This window comes from Lathamus discolor, chromosome Z, assembly GCF_037157495.1.
Source record: "Lathamus discolor isolate bLatDis1 chromosome Z, bLatDis1.hap1, whole genome shotgun sequence".
NCBI classification, from domain to species: domain Eukaryota; kingdom Metazoa; phylum Chordata; class Aves; order Psittaciformes; family Psittacidae; genus Lathamus; species Lathamus discolor.
The window spans coordinates 95,773,840-95,800,472 of record NC_088909.1 but is presented as its reverse complement, the minus strand read 5'-3'; the positions used below and the strand labels follow the sequence as shown (position 1 = coordinate 95,800,472).

At 38.9% G+C, this 26,633-nt stretch overlaps 1 protein-coding gene across 5 annotated transcripts in view; it reads left to right on the top strand.

The window, feature by feature from the left end:
• GHR (growth hormone receptor) overlaps positions 1-26,633 on the top strand; it is a 129,997-nt gene that overhangs the window by 100,412 nt on the left and 2,952 nt on the right. For all 5 annotated transcript variants that reach the window (XM_065662422.1, XM_065662418.1, XM_065662419.1 and 2 more), the window contains 6 exons: positions 14,825-14,954; positions 17,463-17,623; positions 18,632-18,810; positions 21,249-21,420; positions 23,651-23,741; positions 26,450-26,519. In XM_065662422.1, coding sequence (XP_065518494.1) covers positions 14,825-14,954; positions 17,463-17,623; positions 18,632-18,810; positions 21,249-21,420; positions 23,651-23,741; positions 26,450-26,519 — 803 coding nt within the window. The remainder of the gene's footprint in view (positions 1-14,824; positions 14,955-17,462; positions 17,624-18,631; positions 18,811-21,248; positions 21,421-23,650; positions 23,742-26,449; positions 26,520-26,633) is intronic.

Sequence of the window (26,633 nt, the reverse complement as noted above, 5' to 3'; positions counted from 1 at the left end):
TTTTTTCCAAAACATAAATGCATTCCTGGTTCTAGCATTACTTTTAGCCCAGCTACAAAAGGAGGGTGATGGAAGTCACAGGAGGGGCCTCGCTCAGGGACTTCCAACTCAGCTTTTGCAGGCCATGGGGCAAACCCTCTTTCACTTGCATTGCTAAAAGCAGCAGGATTGCAAGCTGAAGAAGAATTTGCCTCTAGAGAGAAAGCATCCAAGTTTGAAGTGCTGAGCTCAGCTTTCCTGACATTAGTCCAGCACTGTGAGTGGCATTTAGCACTAGTGAACATCTGCCGAAGAAGGGCTTTTAGTGGAAATAGTGTTTTTCTTTTGGCAAAGTCTCTACTGCAGTGTTTCAGGAGACAAAGCCATTTTTTTCACAGTCTGCAGGGTTCAGTATTAATGGTTGATGTAAACCTGTCTGACTGTTCGGAATCATTCTAGCCTCACAATCAATGATGAAGAGCAAACATTATGGGCTTTTATTGATGAGTTCACTTTTCAGACATGCCAGTAAGTACAAGTGAGTCTGAAATGTTGCAACATATACAGACCGTTCGCTTTTACCATCTACTTTCTGTCTTAAGCTTTTTGAGATCTAATCTTTTGCTGTAGCTAATCTGTTTGTGTTGTGCTTCCTGAATGTCAACCTTCCACAGAAATACTTCGCTCTTTCTTTTTTTCTGTTTTCATTGAAAAATAGTTCTGTAGCTACCCAGCATAGAAAAGATGGACTTTTCTGAAGGAACCAGCATTTGTTTCAGGTGAGGATTTTTTTGTCTTGTCAATGACAGCTTGTGCATGAACTTAGGCTGGTTCTTAAGGCAAACACCAATTTGTGCAGTTTTTACTTTCTGACTTTTTGGAAAAAACAGAATAAGTATTACCTGTGGCTGTAATACAGAAGAATTGGTACCACTGTCAAGTTCAGTTGCATAACCATATGTGCATATTTGTGCATGGGCTTTCTGTCCACAGGCAGGTGTATGTCGCAGAAATCTTACCTTCCTATCTTCTCATGTAAAATTATTTAGCCAATCTCCTTTTATAGCTTCTGGCTCTCTGATGCTTACTAAGCACTCAGCCAAGTGTTTGTTTCACCAAGTAAGGCAGCAGGAAGAGCTGGCCTCCCTTGTGCCATCATGTTTGTATGAGGCTCTCTTGCTGTCCACCATTGTAAATGGCTTCAAATCTCCTACCCTTGCAGTAGGCTTGGCACCAGGCATCCATTCCCCACTGGCTGAGAAGCATCATCTGGCCCTGCTCCACTGCTGTGTGTGGTGAGAGACAGCAGAATTGCTGCACAGAGCTGCAGCGTGGTGCCTGGGGCAGGTGGCATTCACCCAAATGACAGGGACAGGGGACCGGGAGACTGCACAGGCAAGCAAACAGCCTTCTCACACAGCGACGGACAGTGACGACCCCGCCGTCAGGCAAAAGCAAACCTCTCATTGCAAATACAGCTCTTTGGGATACAAAGAATCACAAAATTTACGTTCACTTTTAGCAGTTGCTTTCTATAGCATACATTTAAAAAGAAGCAGCTTCCAAGTATAGTTGTCAGGATTTATAGTTTATGGTTGCGATTTTTTTGTCTTGCTTCTACGTGTCTTTTTTTTTTCCTCTGCCTTTTTCCACCTACTTATTCTGGGCTGCTTGTAGCTCAATGTAACCTCTGAAGTAACTGAAAATACAGAGTTATTTAAAGGTTAGATGAGGGGTTCAGCACTATAATTCTCAAGGTAGAGGTTCTGCAACTGTCTGTGACAAATTCTGTTGAAACATGGCCCATAATGTGTAATTCATCTCACCTTTCCAAACTTGTTCTGGCCCTGCAGAGCTATCAAGGTTTAGCATTTGCTTAAATAAACTGAGGCGGTATGATTTAGTGTATAATTAAGAATTGTATCTAAGTAAAAGGGTGACATTTCACAAGGTCCCTCTTTTAACAAAAGCAGATGTCTATATAGTGTAAGAACGGCGATAATGAAGAAGACTTTTTGAACCCAGTTAAAATTGCAATCAAGAAGCATAGTATAATGCAGAAAATATACTGGGTTAGACATCGTAAATGTTAGTTTTCCCCTCTTCAGGTACTGCTTTATCCTTAAAATCTGATCAATGAACATATGCTTATTGTAGATTTTTAAAACTCTACCCTTTAAAATTTTGGAAAATATCGCTATCAAAATCTTCCTGTTGAAAAAGAAGGTAACATCCTTCTTTATTGAGGTCCATTGCATTTGGACCTACCAGGACTAATGTGAAAGATCTGTGACTTTGTGGCATCATGATGACATCTATGAGACTTCCTTTAAGACACATTCCAGGGTGATTTTTTAGAGAAATTTAAAGATCCTGAGCAAAATTGGTAAATCACATGGTGTATTAAATAAGGCTGCCAAAATGAAATGTAGTAGAGTAGCCTTCTACCCAGAAATAAACTCAGTTTTGTTTCTGTTTGTCTTTGTTTACACAAGTGTAAAACACTCATGTAAATCCATTTTACCTGCTGATGTTGATTCATACAATTGTAAATCCAGCGCCAATTAGAGAGGAATCTTCACCAAAGTGGAACAGTTTCCTAAAGTAAAACCTAATAGCATCGCTCAGGGATGGTCTCACATGAATTATCCTTATAGCTACTTCCATTTATTGTTTTAAAGACTAAACCTCTTGCACTCATAATGTGTTTCTGCTCACCTGTAGAGGGGGTGAATCAATCACTTAATCCCATGTGCCTTAGTGTGCAAAAAATGTAGTTTTGGTCATTTTGTATACCTACAGCTTGCAGTTGTTACTGAGGAAATAGTGTGATTATAACTTTATTCTTGACACCTGTCTGAGTAGCAAAGTCTTTCTCTTGTTGTGCAGCGAATGTAGATGGAATTACACTTGCTGAGGCCATAGTGAAGATACCAAAATCTGGCTAAATGCCAGATTTAGGGGATTGTGGGATGATGTAAACTGAATTTTTTCTTACTAAGGCATTGGAGCAAAATCAACAGAAAAACTGCCAGCTTAAATGGTTCATTTGTTGACACTTAAGGAATAGCAGAGGGGTACCAAAAGAAAAATTAAGAGAACAAGGAAGGTTGGGCCAGAAGTGAAGTGGCACACTGTCACTGTGGGAGATGTGTTCTGCAATACTTGCCCTCAGGCTTTCCAAAGCTACAGGGTCTCCAGAGCAGAAAAGGTGTAGCCCATAGTAGTAATACCTCATGCCAATCTGTAGAACATATATCAGTGATTAACATACGGACTTAGAAACCTGAATGTAAATGGAGCTTCCTAACTGATTGGCAATGCAGTTCTAACACACCAAAGCAACCTGTTGGTGCCAGGATTTTCTGAGTAATCATTTTGGCTTTGGCAACGGTTCTTTCTTCCCACTTTCTAAGCTCAGTTTGGATTCATGTAATGAACCTCTCTTTTTCCCCCTTTTTTCCACTGAAAAAAAAAGCAGAGAAATGCATATGTCACCATAATTTTAGGGAGATTATGTGTGATTATTTGAATGACAGCTTGAATGAGGACATGTACAAAGCTCTTAATGTATTGTGTATTGAATGTCCAGAACCTGCTGACTTCAAGTGTGTACTGGAAAGCTCCTAGAGGATAACTATTCTATGATTCTATGATTCTGTGATCTGTGATCTGTGATCTGTGATAAGCAAGCACTATTACAGGTGGTATGTAAGATGATTTTTTGACTCACCTATGTTTCTTTGATTGCTTGAAACAATCATTAGTTGTACCCTTATTGACAGTGCCTGTTAGTCTTTTGCTAATTTAAATAAACTGTGAAAAATGTGTTGCTTCTGCATGAATATCACTCAGGTGAATGAACGTAATATCCTTTAAGTCTGTGCTTTTGTCAGAAGTGGAGTCCTCTTGGGCGTGCTGAAGACTAATATAACAGTAATTCTAGAGACCTAGGTTGGTCGTTAGAGAACTTGAATGTTTGCTCTTTATTTTGACCAGTAAGGAAATGGCGGTTTTTTCAAATGAAAATCAGGTATTTTCTCTACACTCCTCCTACCTCCTACGGTCATTTAAAAAGACTACTTCATGAAAAGACACTGGAAGAAAATGAGAAACAAATCAAATGAGAAATGCCCATTTTTTTAATAGCGATAAAACTCCAAATCTGTCCCTGGAGCCTCTGTTTCAAGTACTGAGAAGAAAAGCCCACACCGCCTCTGCCAGCAACTCTTCCTTAACTAATCTCTGAAGCCCAGGCGTGACAGCACTGGGTTCTCAGCAAGAGGGAGTGGGTGTCCGAGAAAGTCAGGCTCAGCTGAGGATACATACAACTTAAATCACTTTTGGCAGTTTGTCAGGGAAAAAAAAAAATATTTCCTTTATAGATCACTGTGCTTTTGAATATGATTGTTTTGTCCAAATCTCCTCTGCAATAGTGAAGTGAGTCTGGAGGCTTACTTTGGGGCATGCAGCACCATACAGAGGATCAGAAGACTCTTTTAGACTTACAGTTGGATCATAGAAATAAAAGCCGAAGGAAAATATGTATTATTCTGTTATGCTCAACTGCCTTCTGAGTCATGAATCTTCCCCATTTGCATTTTCTCTGGTGCTTTGTTCATCCTAGAGCTGAATCGCCAATACTTAGGGGGAGGAGGGATGAGTGTTGTTTTTCCACTGCTAACTTAATTCCATCAGTCTAATATCATTGGCATGGTTTCTCTCTCATTTGGTATTTACATCATCCTGGATTTCAGAGTAAGTTAAAATGTATCCAGCTCAGCAACTTTCCCATTTTGGGAAGAAGGTCAAATACTCCCTGTTCGTAACTTTAAATGTGTCAAATACATTTCCTTTAATGTGCATGAGTCCAGCTGGGATCCATAGTCATGGCCAAGAACTGATTGGTACTCTGGTTGGTTGGTTGGGTTTTTCCTAGTTTGTAAATTGGCAACATTTTTACATGATATACCACAATACTGGCTTAATTTCTAACAATTAAGAATGGAGATTGTGCTTTATAAATAATGTTAAAAGGACAGTCTGGTCCCTTCCAACCCAAACCATTTTATGATTCTGTAAGTCTGTTTAAACAGGGGACAGAACTGTTGTCACAATCATTTTCCTTTTGAAACCCAGCTAGGCAGGATGCTCTTACAAGAACACTGCAAAATGCAAGCAGGATAAATAAAGTGGAGAACAATGCTTTTGTTCTTCTCTAGAGTGTTTCTAAAATTTCACTGGAAAACTGGAAAAAGGGAAATACAACCCCCATTTTCAAGAAGGGGAAAATGGATGACCTGGGGAATTACAGACCAGTCAGTCTCACCTCTGTGCCTGACAAAATCTTGGAGCACATTCTCCTGGATGGCATGCTAAGGCACATGAAAAACAACAAGGTGCTTGGTGACAGCCAGCATGGCTTCACTAAGGGGAAATCCTGCCTGACCAATTTGGTGGCCTTCTATGATGGGGCTACGGAACTGATGGACAGGGGTAGAGCAGTTGATGTCATCTGCCTGGACTTGTGCAAAACTTACAAGGATTCTTAGGAGGGATTCTTCATTAGGGACTGTAGTGACAGGACAAGGGGTAATGTGTTAAAACTTAAACAGGAGAAGTTTAGATTGGATATAAGGAAGAAATTCTTTACTGTGAGTGTGGTGAGACGCTGGAATGGGTTGCTCAGGGAAGTTGTGAATGCTCCATCCCTGGTGGTGTTCAAGGCCAGGTTGGATGAAGCCTTGGGTGGGATGGTTTAGTGTGAGGTGTCCTGCCCATGGCAGGGGGATTGGAACTAGATGATCTTGAGGTCCTTTCCAACCCTAACTATTCTATGATTCTGTGACTCCTTGAAGCTGGTAATTTATAGTTCATGATTTATTGCAATAATAAAGCTATGAATTACTGAACATGTAAATATCCTGGCTGCAGTAATAAAACAGACACTCTAAAAAGCACAGGAGAAATACTGCATGCCAGAATGCTCTAAAATATTAAAATCAATTCAGTTTTCTTTGGGATCCAAGAAAAGTTATTATGGTCCAGACATGCAAAACCAGTGAAAATACCATATAAGCCCCTGTATACTTCACAGTCTCTGCAAAGATTAGGTTGGATTGTTCTTATCATGAAGAATTTTAAAGATTCAGCAGTCTTCAGGCATTCAAAGCCAGATAATTTTCAGTTGTCACTGTCACTGATCAGAGTATGGGAAGGAACTCCTCCGACTGCTTTGGGGGTTCAACTTTTATTCAGTGCACATGCCCTTGCTGTAGCAGGACTTGTCAGAGGAATCTCTTGAATGACAGGTCAGTGATGTCCGTTTGAGTTTCACTCCACGTTTGGAAGGTAACAAATGATCCTCCTGATAACAGTTCCTGCATGTTTTTTGCCTCCTTAGTTTCTGTATTGACTGTACATATGTGGTGACTGTAACAAGGAACTTAACCTCTAGACTGAAGAACAAGATAGCTGCTGACTCTTGGGAGAATCCTTCAAAGACTTCAGATAGTTGTTCTGTGGATAAAACTGGCATTTTTCCTTCACTTATTTCACTTAACTAAAAACCACACCAAATTGTACTACTTCAAATTTCAAATGGAGATTGATGATTTGTACTCCATGACAGTCTCTGTAGAGTACTGGGTACGATTCTTCTGTTGTGTGTTATTGCACATAATTCAGCAGCCATTATTTTGAAGACTGGTTAAAATCTGCACAAGCCAGAAGTAAGTTCAGCAATGGGAAGTACAAAAATCTACAGCTTTATACTGCTCTTCCAAAAGCAGCATGAATTAAAAGACCAAATGTCAAGAGTGAGATCAGATTGAGGGCCAGTATCTTCGTGAGTTACTTAATTCAAATGTAATGGGGGGGGGGGGGATAAATCACCAGAAACATCAGTATGCATTTGTACATTACCAGCATTGTTTCAGTGATAAAATACGGAGTTTGGGATGTGGTGTCATTGTAATTAACAATACACAGCTCCATCTGTCAATGTCCAACCTGCCAAGTTCATGGCCCTGCTTTTGTGGAGCACTGATTATAGGGCACCAAGTTATTGAAAACTTGTTAGATTCATGAGGAAGACCTCAGTGTTTCTGTTAACGCAGCCATTATTCTGAAGATGTCCTTAAACAGCAGTGCACTGCGTCATTGCTTGCGTGTTTCTTTTCACATTGTTGTTACAGCCACCTGCTTTCTCCTCATCTCTTACCTCAGAATCTCTCTTTTCGGTGATCCCAGGTACATGCAATTTATTCTCAGTGCTATAAGAATATGTATGTGCCAGACCAAGAAACTGTCATCTTCACTGTTCAAGCTGACACTGTGATTGCAAGCTTGCGTCACCTTACATGTTTCAGTTGCAGTTTGTCAATATTAAGTTTCTTCTGCTTTTACCTCTTTTGCTACCCTTTTCTGTCTCCCTCTCCCACACACTGACGTGTCCTCTGACGCTTTTCTTTCCAAACATACAGTCTTCTTTTCTCATTCTTTTTAATTCCTGTGCCTTTGTTCTGCTTTACTGTGTGCTCTCTGCTTTTGCTCCCTTTGCCCACTCCCAGCACAGATGTTAGTTGTGCTGTAACTTTTCCTTTGTAAAAACGCCTTCCGTGCAGCTGTGCCATTGGCAGCCCCAGGCCCACTTGCTCTGAAGCCAGGCTTGGAGCTGTCTTGTCCCAGGTCAGGCTGGAGCATGGCTGTCCTGTGCAAGCATTCACACCAGTGCTGTTAAAGCCCCCTCTCTGCACAGTGTCTTGTTGATAGCACATGGGAGTAGTGTTAAAACAAGGGAGTTGAGTTGTCTGATTTAGCCAGGACCATCAAGAATTGCCCTATCATGAATTTTCCATGAAGGTGGTTGTAAAGCTGCAGTTCTTAACCTGTTTTCATACCTAACAATCTCCCATCACCCCGAGTCTGGCGTGGTGAGTGTCAGTTTGGAGCCCAATTTGGGAATGCTGGATTATACTCCGGCTTGTCTTTCTCGAAGAAGAAAGTCCTGGTTCCAAGCACCCATACCTGGCAGCTTTAGAGGGCCTGTGTATTGGCTAGGACATCCCCTCACCACTGCGTGGATGCTTCATTGTGGTGAGCAATGGGTTTTCTTTTAGGCAGCTGTTAGCTTTGAACTGGGCTTCAGACTGGGAATGCTAGTACACGTGCAGAAGAAAGAAGGTTGATGGAGATTTTTGTCAGTACTGTAGTATTTGTTTGCTATGAGAAGGGCATGGAAGGCCTTTTGTGATGTTTGCTTATTGCACATACTGTTTGCCTGCAGGACCTCATTTGTGCCTTCTGTATTTTCTCATATGCCCTACTACATAATGTGAGTCAATACTGAAGAGCAATGGCCATAACAGATAAAATCATTATTCATTATTATTTTTATACGCACTTTATTGAAAATGTAATTTCAATTTGAGTTACAACTATATAAGCAATTAAGAGATAATTGGAAATGGGGTTGTTACATTAACTGCCTTCCATTTACAAATAACTGTGACCTCCAGTTCTACTCCTCTTTATATGTTACGTATCAAGGCAGGCCAGTTGATACAGCTTGCCTGTGACAGAAATCATGTGATTCCACTACTGCACATGGGAAGGCATGATTTGGAAAGCACACACACAAGACCATGGAACATGGCACGTGTTTATTCACATCGTGGCTCGTTCATGTACTGTCTTGTGGGCAATACTACTGAACAATACTGCGTGGTTGCTTTCACCCTAGCCCTGAGCCTTACTTATTTTTGTGTATACCCTTATGGACACCACATCCATGAGCCACATTGATGGCTGGTCTGTGGACACAGAAAGTGTGGGAAACCCGTAGTGTATCCATTGAGCTTTGATGCTGTATAAAAGTTCTGCTTTGGCAAGGTTTTTATTTTTTAACTGTATCAATCTCACTTGACAAGAAAAAAAAAGGGGAGACGTTTGTTCTGAAAGAGAACATGGTACAGAAGAGCCATTGCCTCTTCATTCAGTGTTACCAAGCTCCGTGGTTGTTTTTTTATTCTTCTGTTCATTGATTATGTTGCAAACGTGGTAAATCTTTCTGGCATTCCCCAAAACACTGTGCACACGCCCATCTATTAAGTGGGGATGCCTACATATTATTGCTCAAAGTAGCTGTCACCAAATAAACCTCCAGTGCACAGGTGACAACATACTCCTCTTTCATGTTCCTTAGCAAAACACCCATATTTATCAAGAAGTATTACAATATTTAGACCTACTCCATGGTCAGAATATTCCCTTGTGCAGCATTTCTCTTTACTGTGGACTGCAATATAGCATCTTAGAGTTGCAAAACTTTGCTTTGTTTCTGTTGAGTACTTTCTGGTACTGATGTGAGAAAAAAATACCTCCTCCCCAAATTGTTCCAGTACTTTACTGTTGGCCCTCCAAGGACAGGTTGTACCTAGAGCAAAAGCAGAGTTGGACTAGCAAGCAGCATGATGAAGAATTGACCTGGCTCTTGTCTCCACTTACTGCATCCCACTCTCTCTGTATATAATGTCTGATAATTTATTAGTACTAGAATGTACCTATTCAAAATATCATCCCTTGACAACAAATGTTCATTTTGCTGCAGAGCTTGAAAGACTCAGAATTTCCTGGTACCAGAGAAATCCACCTGCCCTTATTAAAGTAAATTGCCCAACATTTATTGAGCTTGGTGAATTCAGGAGAAAAACCTAGTTGATGGAGCATTCACTTTCAGTATAAAAATACGAGCTACAGTAAATAACATTCCAGGTCTTTATAACTGTTTCCCATTTAAAATGTTGCTAATTAATTCCCCTGTTTATGTTTTGATTTCCATCTTTTTCATTATGCTGTAGCAATGATGAGTTGTGTATGCTTTGAGACTGCATATACACTGTTGCATAAGGGTAATTTTGCCATTGATTTGCACATTGGAACATGTTATTCTTCTGTAAGTTTAAGTTTGCACTAGGTTTGATAGGTATCCTACATTACGATAACTGATAATTCTACAGAAACCGTCTACTATTACCACAACCAGAAGTACTGCCTTTTGTTCAGGAAAAAAATTATCTTCTTTTTTAATTTTCTGTTTAGTTAGCTTGATTATTTTGGGATCATTCATATACTCATTGTCGTCTCAACTAAGTGCCATAGTAATAAGATATATTTCTGTACAACTTGCATACTGCTCCACCATTGCTCCCGCAGAAGTACTAGAGCCTTGTTGACAGTAGGACTTTCCCCAAAATAATGATAACCTATTTTGTTACACCCTGGTTATAAACTTCAGTTCCTTACTCTTCCACACTCAAGGCTAGCTCTCTCTGAAGTTAAATTTTACTAGAAGGACTTCAAGAAAAAAAGACTAAGGGAACTTAATCTCTACAGGAATTAGCCTTCTGACACCTTTAGATTATAGGGGTTTTTTTTGTCTTAAAGTCCCTCTCTATATGACTTCCAGTAAACTACAGTTAAATACCGTGTTCTTTTTAAAAAAAAACAATAAAGAATATATAACATTGAAACTATGCTAAATGGAAAACTGCAGTCTGGTGACCCACAAACAAATGTAAGTAGAAGAGATGGCACATCTGCATTGCTGATTCTTTCCATAAACCGCACTATTGTCTTAGCTACTGTTTTGGCAAAGTTTCTTCTGGCTGAGCCAGTGTTCAGACCATGGCTAATCTGTGGTCATAACATAATGAGAGCAGAATGCGAAGAGATTTTATTCTTCTGCAGCACAGTTGTGGCAGCTGAACATTTACTTTCAGCCAAATAGAGGCACAGGACTAGGAACCTTTCTACCTGTCCTGGTTTCAGCTGAGATAGAGTTGATTTTCTTCCTAGTAGCTGGTACAGTACAGTGCTGTGTTTTGCATTTATTATGAAAATAATGTTGAATAAAGCCAGGAGGGAGCACAGCCAGGACAGCTGACACAAACTAGCCAAAGAGATAGCACAGCACATCAAGCCCAGTATATAAACTGGGGGGGAGCTGGCCAGGAGCCACTGATGACTGCTTGGGTACAAGCTGGACATCGGTCAGTGGGTGGTGAGCAATTGTATTGTGAGTCACCTGTTTTTCTTAGGGTTTATTCCTCTCTTTTTCATTACTATTGTCACTATTATTGTCATTGTTATTGTTATTATTATTATGTCTTAATTTATTATTAAGCTGTTCTTTTCTCAACCCACGGGTTTTACCTTTTTCCAGTTCTCTTCCCCATCCCATCTCAGTCAGGGGGGGACTGAGCGTGCACCTGCATGGTGCTTAGTTGCCAGCTGGGCTTAAACCACCGTTGTAGTCACAGTGGAAACCACAGGTTTTCCCATGTGTTCTACTATTGAATCTGCATATTCTGCAAAGCTATTATCTTGATTAAAGTGAGTGGTCTTATTCATGACAATTTGACCGGAACTTATTGGATCAGGTAGGAAAAGAGCAATTGTGTATCCATGTTTTGTTTTGCTTTTCTAGCCTATTTAAAATCTCACTTTGACAGCCTTTACTTTCCATACCCTGCTGCCTTTATGCCTAAGTGCATTCAGCTGTGTGCTATTGTGTTCATTTATCACATTCTGGCACAGTTTGCTCGGGAAATGGAGCTCACACAGGGTCCTGTACAATGTTGGTAATTTACTTGCATGAGAAAAAAGGAATTCAGGAGATCTATCCCAGAGGTGCCAAGTGTTATGTAAGTCAATATGACAAAAGTTTTCTCCAGTCAGTTACAAAAGCCTGGTGTTTTGGAGGCTAGAAACTTGTCATAGATACTGGGAACAAGCCAGCAGAAGATAATCTTTCTTACAAATGCAACTGGTCATAAATATATACTAACACATATAAAAAAACAGTAGACCAAGAGTATTTGAATCCCAAGCAGACTGCTTCCTGCTCAAAAACTCTTGTGCCTGTTGAAGTAATACTTGTGAGACAAAGAAAAGTCCTGTCATGAGGAAATGGAAAAGAGAGTCGGACCTCAAGGATACATTCTTCTGAATTTAAAGTGTAAGAGAACAAGTCTTGATCTGTATTCTGTGTGCATTGCTAATCCTCCCCATTGTAACTGATGCGACTTCTGGCTGTGTTATGATTTATTTTCTTAGAAGAGTTTGTACATCTTGCAGTCCTTAATTTAACTTGAGTATGAAGCTGATTAATTCAACAGAATTCATTATTAAGACATTGTAGAGCTTTTGTCTAAGATCCTGCTGAACCTCTCAAAATGTAAGAGAAGTTTTATTGTATTCAGTTAATTTCATATAAAAAAGTGACAGTGTAACATTATTGATCCCTGGAGATGAGGACATGGTCTTCATGGGCTTTAGATATTTTATGCTCTAGCTATAATATGGTGCGGGCATTAACAGAAATATTCTAATTTAGGAGGGTTTTCCAGTGTATCATTTTCTGAAATACTTAACCTGTTTCAGTAAAAATAGCTATATTTGTTCTTGATGCATGTAGCTGAGGATAGAAACAGGAAAAGCTGTAACATGTACTTCCTTGCACACTATCTATTTAGAGAAAAAGGGAGAGACTCCTCTTTTGCTGATTATAGGTATTATGCAGTTGAGGCAATTTTACTTACATTTTGAAAGTAAAGGCAAGAAATTTAGTTTATTTTCCTTTGTTTTGTTTTTAAACAATGATTTTGTTTTCAGTTAAACAGAAAAGTAAGTTTGAAAGCTGAACATATTTTAAAAGTTACAATACTGTTCTTGAATCTTTTATTGTTTTATTTTGGATGTATGTCATGACAGTTTGTAATTTCATGGTCACGTCCTGGTTTTAACAAAGATATCTACCACATGAAAATTGTTTAATAAATGATGTAAAAATGTGTAAAAGCTCAAATCCAGGTGAGTCAAAAGCATTTTGGGATTTAGGCCAAAGCTGTTAAATATTGCATTCCATACCAAACAAGATCACACATAATTGTAAAAATTGTCACGATATTTTCTGAAAAAGAACTGTAATATTTTTTATTTGCTGCAACACTTCATTTCAAAATTTGTTTCAATTCCAAAAATTTATTTAAAGTTCAGTGAAGTGGAACATGGTGGCTAAGAAAGAGAAAGAAAATTACTGTTTAAATCTTCCCAAGCAAATATCAGTTATTTTAGGTTGGCAAGAAGGCTTTGGGGGTGGAGGTGAGGGGTATAAGCTGCCACCCAACTCATGAAGTCTGTTATTAACATACGTAAGTTCAGGCCTTGTGAAATGTCCAGACTGTGAAATGAGGCAATAATATGGGACAAGCAAAACAGAAATTCCTAATATTCATATATTTTTGGATGCTTGACAGCATATAATATAAAGCACATCATTTGAACCGCTTAGCTCAAGAAATGCAGATTGGTCTGGTGTGGAGTGGCTGTGTCTGAGCTGTAAATAGAGGAGTAGACATGCAGGAAGGCTACAGAATCCTTATGTGTAGGAGGAAGCCTCTGGTGTGGATATCTGCACCAACTCTGAGTGTAAATACTTTGAACCAAATATTATCAAAATATAACCTAATAGAGCCACAGAATGGTTTAAACCATGACAGGGTTAACACTTCTATGCATGTGATCTCTATCTCATCTATCATCTATCTCTGTGCACGTGAGCTCTATCTCATCTTCTATGCATGTGATGCCAAATAGTATCAGTCACTTCATGGCCCTCCATCACTGCAGTTCTGACAAATAGAAATTGTCAATGTAGAAGTGACATGTGCAGAACAGGCACATGCTTAGAGCTTCCCTTGTCACTCTCAGAGCAAGGCTGTATCTACACAGTCATATACACAAATCTAAACTCAGTTCAAGGTAGCTACTCTAATGAGTAGACACATTGCAAAACTGCTCGGCTGTGTAAATACTAAGCTGTGGTTAGTCTAATACCAAACTCTGCAGTACTACAGGTAAATCAAGTGCAGGGCTAATTCAGGTTTATCTGTACTGAACTAATCAGACACAGCATCACCAGCTTGTTGATTCTCCCGCTGTGTTCAGCATTAGCTCAGCATTAGTTCAGCATTAGTTCAGCCTCACCTGGAGCACTGTGGGCAGTGCTGGGCCCCACCATTTAAGAAGGATGTGAAGGTCCTTGAATGTGTCCAGAGGAGGCAGCAGAGCTGGAGACAGGGCTGGAAGAAACATCCTGTGAGGAGTGGCTGGTGGCTCTGGGCTTGCCTAGCTTGGAGAGAAGGAGGCTGAGGGTGACCTCCTTGATCTCCTACAGCTTTCTGAGGAGGCAGAGTGGAGAGGGAGGTGCTGAGCCCTGCTCCCTGGTATCCAGTGGCAGGATGCATGGAAATGGTTCAAAGCTGTACAGGGAGGGTTCAGACTGGACATCAGGAAGCATTTCTTCACCAAGAGGATGGTCAGACTTCCTAGAGAGGTGGTTGATGCCCCAAGCCTGTCAGTGTTAAGAGGCCTATGGAAAAAGCCCTTAACAAAGGCTTTAACCAGAAGCTGTCAGGCAGCTGGACTAGATGATCATTGCAGGTCCCTTTCATTTGAAATAGTCTATGCTATTCCATTCAACTACAGTGGTGGGGTTGGCAAATCCCCGTGCTGTGTGTCAGGCTGTGATACTAACACTTCTACAGTGCGCAATAAAGAGCTTGCCCCATCTTTCAAATATGGCTTCCTACAGGTACAGTCATCTACATACATGAATGTAAGAAGAATTTGTACAAGAGAGAAGACTCATTGTACATATAAAATACGGAAAAAATGTTAATTATTCATAAAAAATGCTGAGTTTAATTTTAACAGCATGTTAGTCAGGCTTACGGATTTGTTTAATGTGTCTGCTTCTCTCCCCTGCCATGTTTCTTGACAGATCTTTCACGGTGGCCACAAATCAGCAAGTGCAGATCACCTGAACTGGAGACATTTTCATGCTATTGGACTGAAGGCAGCTTTTATAACCTCACTGCTCCAGGAACAATACAACTATTGTACATGAAAAGGTAATGATATGGAAACAACAGAAGAAAGAGAAAAAGAGAGAGAAGTCATATATTTTGCTGTGTCTGTTAGCTCATTGCTGTTGATTTTTTTGCTATGACATGAGCCATGCTTCTCTAAGGGCATTGTGTTTTATGTGCATATTTTTCAATGTCAAAATTTGTTGTTAAGTATGAAATTATTTGTGGCAACAAACATTACTTGGAAGATAATTAAGAACATGATCTTACTGCACTTAGGTCCAGGTTGCAGAATCCAAAACTGAACACTGTATGGCTTGGGAAATGAGATTTTAATAGGGAGCTTCAGTTTATTCCTTATCAGCCTAATGTAGAACTGTTTTGATACAAGCCCATTCCAAATTTTTATTAAAGCTTCTTAAAGCTCCTATTGATCAGTTGCTATATTAAAGTCTATGTGTGTAGGTCCAGGTGAAAAGGGTGCTTTGAGACTGGGGATTGTCTTTCATTAAGCTCTTTTCAACTCTTGATTCACATTCTACTTAAGTTCTTGCAATTTTCAGGTTGTTACAGTGATTAAACTGAAAGAGGACATTGACATTACCAGTAATGGCTATTCAGGAAAACAGGCCTTTTGTTTACAGGAATAGCAGGATGTAAGGTTTTGTTCCCTCTAATGGCCAGAGTTTCAGGCTGTTTTGTCTACAGACATATACTACTGGTAATGATAAGTTCGCCTGGCAGACTTAAGCCTAAAGGCAAGGATGGCCTTCTTAATTTTCTGGGATCTCTCAGAGATAATAAGGATCCAAGTTAGAACCACCATTTAAATGTAAATGTTTAGCTGATTGTTGTCAGTGCATGTACTGTGAGGGTTCAGACTTTAAAAATTAACAAAACTCCTGTTGTGGTTGAAACCCAACCACAAACCTCCTTCACTCACTCCCCCCTCTTCTTGCCCTCCCCCTGCTCCTGGAGGGACGGAGAGGAGAATCGAAAAGAATGCAACTCCCACGGGTTGAGATAAGAACAGTTTAGCAACTAAGGTATAACACAAATCACTACTGCTACCACCAATGATAATAATGATAAAGGAAATAACAAGAGGAAAGAATACAACACCTCAACACCAGCCAACCGATAACTCGCCCCACTCCCCCCAGCCGAGCACCGACCAATACCTTGTCCAACCCTGCAGTGCCCTAGCCCTTCCGGGTCACTCCCCGTTACATCCTGGGCATGACGTGCTGTGGTATGGAATACCTCTTTGGGCAGTTTTGGGTCAGGTGTCCTGTCTCTGCTTCCTCCCAGTTTTAACTCCTCCCTGGCAGAGCATGAGACTCAGAAAGTCCTTGGCCAGACCAAACATTTGAGCAGCAACTAAAAACATCAGCGTTTATCAGCTCTCTTCCCAGGTCAAAAAATGAAAACATAGCACTGCACTAGCTACTAAGAAGGAGAAAAATAACTGCTACTGCTGAACCCAGGACAACTCCATGATAAAGCAGTACCATGTACACGGAGCAGACCACATATTTCATCTTTGTACTAGAAATTGGGGTAGTGCAATGAAAGATGTGAATAGAGAATCCACATTAAAAGTATTTACGTTTCAATGTGCGAGCAATATTTAAGGCTCAGGTCTGAAGTCTTGTCACCTAACCCAGTCTCCTACTCAACACAAGCTGTAGTATCTAACCACTTACACCCTTACCAAGTCCTGACTCTGCAGAGCATTCCCTTTAAAAAAGTGTCTGGTCTCATCAGCTAAGCACAGGATCGGTGCTTACTGGCAGAAATGCTTCTTAATTTATGTAGCATCTGCCTTTTTACTCCTTAAGCACCCACTCCACTACTGAAGGCTGCACTTGGCATAATTGATTTAGCTTAATCCTCCTCCTGTACAGCTTCAATTGCTCTTGATAAGAAAAGGCATTTACAGTATATTTTAACAAAACAAGACTGAATTTTCACAAGATTCCTGTTCAGTCTGTATTTCGGCTGAGAGATAGTACCAAGGTAAAGAACAGCAATATCAGATCTGTTTGCTACTGGATTTGTTTTTCTAAAGTGACTTTAGGAACACTGAATAAATATCTGTCACTTTTCCTATAGACTTATTTCTAACAATTTGGTCATTCCCATTTTGCTTTATGTGAAGACATTTTTGGTTTTGAACCTGCTGAGTAGTTTCAGCTTGGCTGCATTAAAATGACCCTACGCAAGTGGCACTTTTTCTCAGTCCGAGAGTTCATGCCACTGTTTATACCTTTGGTATCTGCAAGATACACTTTCTGACTGTTTTTCAGAAGCAGCATCCAAAGCAGAGAAAGTGCCACTTACAGCACATGAGAACCTAAACACATTTATGCAAGTTGCTTACATAGTGGTTTGGTTTCATTGTAAACCATAATCAATATTGACATGTTTCTCTCACTTCCATGGAAGTTACAAGTTATCAGCAATGTGTCTTGTGACATCTACAATTTGTATTTTGTAAGATCTATAAGTCCCGCTTTCAGGTATATTACATTTTCGTTGTCATTCTAGGAATGATGAAGACTGGAAAGAATGCCCTGATTATATCACTGCAGGAGAAAATAGCTGTTATTTCAACACATCCTACACCTCTATTTGGATACCATATTGTGTTAAGCTTGCCAATAAAGATGAAGTATTTGATGAAAAATGTTTCAGCGTTGATGAAATAGGTATAATTCCATTATGCATTTTACCTCTATATTTTTTATATTGCAATAGCTGTGATGCTGTAAGCTTTTTTATTATTTCATTCAAATTTTCCATTGGAGAAAGGTTAGTTTCTAAAAAATATATATAGGAAGGGATTTGAGTTTGTAGCAAATGTAAGGTGATCCACACCAGAAAATACTGCCCAAATCAGAAGAAAGCTAAAAGGATAAAAGCAGATACGTGGTTTCTCTTTCTGAACACCAGTGATCTCTCAAATGTGTGCATATGAGCTTGCCTTTGTTGTCACTCTGAGCCATTTCTAAAGGACGCTACATGCCCTTCTTCAGTTTGAGCAAGGGTAGCATGAAAATCTTGATTCTGCAAAGTTCTGGAATTGAACAGTTTTTTGTTCCTGAATCAACAGTAATCTACAGAATCAGGATGTTTAGGATGTATAAGCTGGAATTTATATTTATTGCAATATGAATTGTAACTCTCTGGCACTTTACAAATGTTACTGCTTTTTCAGAGCAGTGGTGTACATATTTGCAATTGATTTATTCCTGCACATGACTAGAATACCCACTGCTCTCTTCAGCTGAGCAAATTTAGATTAGTTTTTCAGATGCAAGTGTTTCAATGTACATTTATATTAGTTACTAAATATTTATCTTACTGTGTTACTCCAATTACTGTTTTTATTTCTAGTGAGAATCCTGAATTTAAATTTTGATGAAGAATTGTTTATGTCTTAGTGTTTTATAAGCTGCTATTAGGAAATGTGGCCTAACAGTCTTCTTTATTAGTCACTCAAGTGAGATTTACGCAGAGTGACTCTACTACCAATGGCAGGGTGCCTTCTTGTTATCAAACCTGTAGTGACTTGTCATTGACTCATAGCTTTAGATTTTAATCAGCAAATACATGCTTAGTATGCTTTTTTAGTCTTGGAATCATTTAACAGTTTATAGTAAAAATGATCATTTCATGTTGAAAACTGTTTTATTCCAAATAATCTGTTTAAACAGTACTACCTGATCCCCCTGTCCACCTTAACTGGACTCTGCTAAATACTAGTCAGACTGGGATCCATGGGGATATCCAGGTAAGATGGGATCCACCGCCAACTGCAGATGTTCAGAAAGGATGGATTACTCTGGAGTATGAATTGCAGTACAAAGAAGTTAATGAGACAAAATGGAAGGAGGTATGAAGCAAATATTTATTATGCTATAGTCATAGTACAGCAAAGGCTCGTTCAGTCCCTAACAGTTCTGTACTGCTATGAAAAGTCAAAAGCTTTGTAATTGCTAATTAGATGATTACCTTAAGCCTTACACAATAGACCCATGTTCCTCTGAAGTTTTTTAGCAAAAATTATAACTTCATGTGTCAAGACAGTTGGCATTCAGGATAATAACAACAAACCCCGAAATCCCTTTCTTGGAGTAGAAAGTATAGTATCAATAGTCAGATATTTACAAGTTTTTTGATATATTGTTTTTTGTGAATCTCAGTTGTTTGAAACTATGCTTGGTAATTTTAGTAGTTGGAACAGGAATATTTTGCTACAAATATCTTTGGTAATGAGTTTTGAAACAGCAAAGAGATGTCCAGTTATACTCTTATTACTAGTTTTTTACAGAAATTTTAATCTTTGACTGCTTAAAGACACCATAAAGCTTTGTACATATAACTGATAAAAAAAAATTTTAGTACTTAAAATTGTGGTAAGCCTCATCATTACAGACAGTTGACTGCAATTCTTTTAGATGTTTCGGAATGTCCCTGTTTGATTTCTCGTTTATAGTATTCATTTCTTTCAGTCCATTTACTAACTGAAAATAACTTATGAATTGAAAGTAAAGTATTATAACAGTAAGTTATAGTGATAAGACCTACCTACCCAGGGTACCTCTGAACCGTTCTGTGGTAGTGCCTGTCTCCCCGTTTTCCACATTTTTCTGTTAAAACTTGTGAAAGCCATTGCCTTTGGCTGCTGTGTTGTCTGTCATGCCTGGGTCAGCCTCTGCCTCTCATGCACCCATCCCAGTGGTCACTGCCAGCATCCCAGGGGCTTCAGCTGTTCTGCAGTCTGCCTTAACGCCCTCTTGGAGGGCTAGTCTCACGCAGGCAGCGCAGGCACACAGCTCAGTGTGGCAGCAGGTTTGTCACACGTTTCTTCAGTACAGTGATCACAAGCCATGTACACTGACTGAACAGCCTGCATTAAGTCCAGCAACCCAGCAGTCTGGTTCCAAGCTCCCCTTCACATACTTTCTGAGTTTGCTATTTGCTGTCGTGCATTTTTGTTAGTTATCAGTTATCTTTTAGCATGTCTTTCTCGTACGGCTTTTAGTTGATTTAATCCATATGACGGACGCCATTAATCTATTCAGTTAATGGGGAACCTTCCCCAGTCTGTGCAACTTTTTCCATCCAGGTGTCTTACGTGAAGTTTTGCAAGTTCATTGATGGTCTAAGGACATCCTGCCCATTAATCAATCATATGTTCTTTAGCAACAGTTGCAATTTCAGATACGCAGCTGCAGTAGTTTTACCTCATATTCTTCAGGGCTCTAAATTAGCTTGCACAGTGCTTTTTTAAAGTGCTGCCATTATTAGAATTTTATAATACATAAAATTTTGTATTGTCCAGCATCCCTAATAACCCCCACAAATTGTATCAAAAAAAAAAAAGAAAGAAACACAAAAAAATACCTGTCAAACTTTAGGTTTTGTACAATTTCTTTGTGGCTTCACAGCACAAAATATGAAACATTTTTAATTCTTAGCCTCTGACAAGTTTCACCAGTATCGTCCTTGATTCAGAAGTAAAAGCAGAATGTAACATCTGCCACATGCATTTCTATTTTGAGCACATTTTCTTTATTTTTACATATATTTGCTTGGCTGTTGGAGCTGAAATACATGTTATCAGAGGAGTAACAGAAGAAGAGAGGTTTCACAAAATAAGACCTCTGATGTAACTTCCTGTATAGTTGGATATTTGGCAGTGTCTAAGTATGTTGCAGTTAATATAGAAGTCTTAAAACTGACAAGTGGATGCCAGGAACTCTCATGGAGTTTCCATTATCACATTTTATTTATATTTGAAGTTTCTGGGAGCTATGCGGTGTTCCCAAATGAACACATTTGTAAGATGCAGTACATTTGATTAGAAGGCCTTTCAATCATTCTTCTTCTTAAAATTAGTTCAGTAGTTGAGATTGCACTAATTTTAAGACTCCCGTGTTATTTTAACAATGATCTTGGCATTGTGAAGTTAGTAGTGTTCTATTACAATAGTAAAAGAGATTTACAACTTGGTAAGTGGGAGAGGTTCGCAAGAACTACTTAGGGCAAGTAACTTAAGTGGGGGCTGCTGTCTCTCTTCAGTATTTACAGAGTGCTTCGATTTTCGACTAAAGGTCCCCTGAATCAAAGCAAAGTCTGATGGCTAGTAAGTCAAAAGTAAAGGGTGTGAATTTTCTCTGAACTCTTCTTGTAATATACGTACAGTTCAAAGTAGCAAAAACACCTTCAAATGTTTATTTATGAGGTCAAGGAAAAGTGAAAAATTGCCAGTACAACTCAAACAAATAAAACTTCTCTAATAATAAAACTCAAACTTCTTTTTTACAGTTAGAACCCAGGCTCTCAACAATGGTTCCACTGTACTCTTTGAAGATTGGAAGAGATTATGAGATACGAGTCCGATCAAGACAACGTACCTCTGAAAAATTTGGGGAGTTCAGTGAAATCCTTTTTGTCTCTTTTTCTCAAACAGGCCTTGAACTTGTTCAATGTGCTGAAGGTAAATAAGTGAAGTGCTGCAAACTGTTCTTGTAACGGTGCTGTCCTTTTGTCTTTCTGGTGGTGGTGCTTTTCTTCTTACTGTTGATATCGTATGCTTGAATAGGTTGATAATTCATATCTGGCAGTGTTCAAGGCCAGGTTGGACGAAGCCTTGGGTAAGATGGTTTAGTGTGAGGTGTCCCTGCCCATGGCAGGGGGGTTGGAACTAGATGATCTTGAGGTCCTTTCCAACCCTAACTATTCTATGATTCTATTATGTGAAAATCATTTGGTGAGATTGAGAATGTCCAAGTTCAGAAGTAAACTCAGCAAGACTGTTTCACAGCTCATCAGAGAGCGAAAATAAAGATGGCTTAAGTATCAGAAATAATAACTGCTGTTGCACATCTTACAGAGCCTAAAATGCAGCTAAATCTCATACTTCATTTAAAATAAGTACTCTGATAGTGAAGAGAACAGTCACTTCTGATTAAGTGCTATACTGCTGACTAAGTTTGTTACCAAAATGTTGTGCTTTTCTGATCTGACCAATGCTATCAAAGACAGTGTTTTTCTGATTCTTGTTTCTGTCTTGTACTTGTTTTTAAAGTGCTCTTCAACACAGAAGAAGCAGCCATTAAGCACCACATTTTTTCTTTTAAAAGTGTGAGACGGTACCTTTTCCTAAAGCATTCTCAGGTCTGAGTAACTAAATTAATTTGTTAAAATATGAGCTCTTCAGCAAATTATTTTAACAAGCTGCTTCATTTAATTTTCCAGGGTATTAGTCAAGGTGTTAAACTACTCGTAAGCCTTGTCTCTACAAATCTCTTTAGATTCCCCTTTTTTAACTCTTCTTATTACTAGTTATCATTCCTAATTTATATGAACAGCTAATGTTCTGGACATGTGGCATTATTTTATTAACCCCAGCTGCATTAAGTTGTCATGGTTTTCATATGAACAAAATTAAAATACTGTGAAAATCTAAGACCATCATACAAGCACAGTTTTCTTCAATTTCTACAACCCAGATTCTGCAAGTTGATCCATATCCATCCATCTCACACAGAAGCAGTGATCTAATTTGTTCGAGAATTTATTCTTACTTGGTTTATATATCACCTCTAGGGACACATAATTAGTTTAAATTTTCTGTGTATTAAAAATATAAAGTAGTTAAATGCAATATTCTAACCTTTTGAAGAAGTTGGCCGTTCACAGGTCTCACATGGCAAGGCGTTAATGGTTCTCCATTAAAATAGGGACCTGTCTAACACAGACATATGCAGATAGGATTTTACTCACACCTGAAAACATGTCCAGTCAAAATCTAAGCTAGGAGCACAGGTGTAAACCTGGTACCTACATTTTATTTAAGTTAAAAAAAAAAAAAAAATTATATATTAACGTTCATGTATACAATTCTAAAACTTTCTGTCCAGTATTCTTTGGCCCCAAAACCAAGTGAAATGTTAATGGAAAATTTAAAATTGGAAACAAATGAGAAGAATCTAAGACTACAGCCAGAATAAATTTCTCTATACATTGTATTTTACAGTGTCAGCTTAAGTATCTTGGAATTGCCAGTATTTAAAAGATAAAATACTTAATTTATCAGCATTGTTCTTCATACCTACCAAACTGAATTTCTCAATGACTTAAATTCTTTGTAACTACCTGTAAGGTAAATAAAAAGGAGAAATTTGTATTTTTTTACTTGGTAGTTCATAACGTAATTCATGTTCAGCCTATATAAGGAGGAGTAGTATGCTTTTTGACATAACCGTATTTTAGACATTTTAGTATCTCTGAGAAAATAATAGTTTGCCTATGATTTAGTATGCTATTAATAATGTTCTCTCAGCTTGGGCGAACAAGCACTAACATGGTCTGCAGCATTATATGCCAACAGGATTACAGGATTGCATGTTCCAAGCAGGCAGAGTGTTCCTTATGGCTGGTTTTGCTACATATATTGTTTGTACTAAGATCTTGTTTATATTTAAAAACTCATTCTGGTTTTGCAAGGAGTTTGAGTGGACTCTCAAGTGCAGTATGGAAACTGTTAAGATCAAAAGGGTATTTTTATTTCTTCTTAAACCAGAATTTTCACAGTTAAGTGACCAAAAGTTCTCCTATCAGTTTTTACCACTCTGGAATCCTCAAGCGGTGAAAGAGGAGGTTGAGATTAAAGGTGCAACAGAGATGCAAATTCCCACTAACCTGATTTTGTTCTGTTGTTTCAGAAATTGAGTTTCCATGGTTCTTAGTTGTTATCTTTGGAACGTGTGGGCTGGCCATAACAGTGATCTTGATCCTGCTGTCTAAACAACCAAGGTAGAGAGGTTTTATTTGTAAGAATTTATGTACTTGTAGCCTGAAAAACAGGGGGCTTCAGTTGTTTCAAATCTGGGGTACTAGAAGCTATTTTGAGCGTTGTAGTCCACTCTCCTAAACTACATGGATGCTGACATATGTACATTCTGGGCCTTCAGTGATAGGAATGTGATTACACTGACATCTCCTTTCAGGGTTACAGAACATTTTCTTCTACAGCATTTATGTAGCTAATTTACTTAGGCTTTGTAGGGGATTGGGTTTTTAGCCCATGCAAGTTTTGTAAATACTATTTTTACCCACACACTGTTCAAAAGTTTCACACAAACATATGTCTGTCTTTCTGTTCCTAGACTGATCTCTATTTCTTCATTGAGCATAGGAGAAGAGCTTGAGGCACAGGGGAATATTTGGTCTCTGTGGATAGACTGCAGCTTCTACAAAATCAAAGGAATAAAATAAAACAAAGCACAGGATTGTGTCATTTAGGAAAACTACTAAATCGTATCATTTATAAAAATGAAACAATGTCACATATATAAAAATAACAAAATGGTCTCAAAGTTAATTCATCCTGTAATAAGTGTGTTCAGGGGTAGGTTTTGGCTGAATAAATCAGCTTGGATGTCATCCCAGGACTCCCCCAGACTATGGAGCAACACCGTGGTCAAGTCCTAGTGCATACATGCTTGTTGTCAGTGGTCTTGTATATACAATTCAAAAATTAACACTAAGGTGGTCTGCACGTACCAGCATAAGGACAAGACATTGAAGAGAAAACAATATGGTACAATCGGAGCAGCACTAAAAAAAATAATTCAGGCAAGCAGAACTATGCTTCGGCAGAGCTTCATTTCAGGAAGCTACTCCCTGCAAAGGCATCCCAGGCCCAGAGTTAAAACCAAGGCTTCTGATACAATGCATGACAAAAGCTTGATGTGTCAGAATAGAATAAGAACAACCGGCACATGGGACCAGGAGCTCACTAAGGTCAGCCAGCTGAGCTTACAGTGTGTCACAGAGATCATGAGGGCTGAAGCATGTCTGTGATCAGAGTTTATTAATATATTCCATGCTAATCATGACTGCTGGAGAAGGATTTCCTCCTCTAAGGATACTTAATCTCAAAAGTTTTTCTGGACCTGTGGGCCTGTACCCTTTCTTTCAAACTGGTGCATATGGTGGTGGGAGAGGCAATGCCTTCTGCAGATGAGTGGGCTGCTTGGGTTTCCCATCATGCAAAATACTCAGGTTCAGTTTCCTCCTGTACCTCAAAAGATAGTAATTCATATTTTTCTCTATTCTGATCTCACAAGATCTGAACCAGGCTCTGTAGAACAGATGCCATAGTTGGGTCATCCTCTTTCAGATTTGAGATGCAGGCTTGAATTATGCAAAGTAAGAAGGGAGCAGAGTGTATTTCTCCCTCCTGACTGATTTCTCCAGGCAGTGAGTGATAAAATCCTGTGTCTGTTTCATTAGAAGTAGTGCCCAGTCCTGTCAGAATAGCTGGTTTGTGGATTCAACTGTAAGTACAAGTCTTCAACTGGTACCCTGAGAGCCCAGCCAGTGCACAGCTAGCACAGTGCCTCCAGGAACCAGGTGGAAAATTACTGGATTTCTGGCTCTCATTGAGGCTTGCTGGGCAGACCTTCGAGGGTCTGCCAAAACCAGAAACAGCTGGGGAATGTTAACCTGCCATAGTTGTGCAGAACCTGTCTAAATTCCTCTCTAGCACTCTTTTAAGACTTCTCTGATCCTCTCTGGACCTTGCCAAGGTCACTAACAATGCAGCAAAACTAATACTTGGATTTGGATCTACCGTTCCCACAGCTTACTTCCTAATATAAGCTAGTAACCCACTATAAAGAGAATGTTGAATTTTCCTTTTAGGAGCTACTGTTTATCAGTTTGCAAAAGAAGCAGAGAGGCAAAATGGAGGAGATAAGCATGACGTGCTAGTGTTGGATTATTATTTAATGGAAAATCATCCTTCCATTTGTTTTTTTTTTCCCCTCAGAGAATTAGAAATCCACTTCATGAAGAGTTAGGACAATATGTATTTTCACAGTATGCAAATGCGTAAACAAGTTACTAGTCCTTGCTCCCCAAGGATAAAACCCTATCATTATTATATATTACTTGTTATGCTAATAATTCAGAAAACAGAAATGTCCTAAAGATGGCAAAATACTAGCTTAAGGTTTTGCAGTCGTGTTTCTGTTTTGTTTTATTTATTATTTCTAAGGTAATTCAGTCTTTTTCCCAACTCTCTTTTTCTGATCCCTTGTTTAAATTTATTTGGTTTATGCAAGACAGTATACTGTGTCCCTGAAAAAATAACTGGCAAAGTCAGTATGTACAGTGAGTATCAGGTTCCCTTCAAAATTATGTGAAAACGGAAACTATTGACAGAGCTCTAGGAGTTTGCTGTCTTTCTGAGAAGCATTAAAATATCAAAGACTGGCCTACAAAATGGATTCCCACATAAATGTATGTGTTTTCAACAAGGAAGGTTGCAGAAAACATGGTTTCTTATTTGCAATGAGATAAAACAATCATTCTTTTCCTTAGGACTATTTGAAATTGAATCTGCAAACATGTCAGTTTTGAAGAAATTCAGTATAATTGCAATGTAAAGCTCTCTTTCTCTAACTTTCTCAAAAAAGGACCTCTGTCAATTAAAAGCTGTCATTTATTTTTTCCAGGTTAAAAATGCTTATTTTTCCTCCTGTGCCAGTTCCAAAGATTAAAGGGATTGACCCAGACCTCTTGAAGGTAATACTGCGCTCTGAAATCTACAGTGGAGATCATTGTAGTAGCAGCAGGTGACAGTTGTTACCTCAGGCAGAACAATTTTGTAGGAAAAAGTTATGACATGGGGGGAGTTGC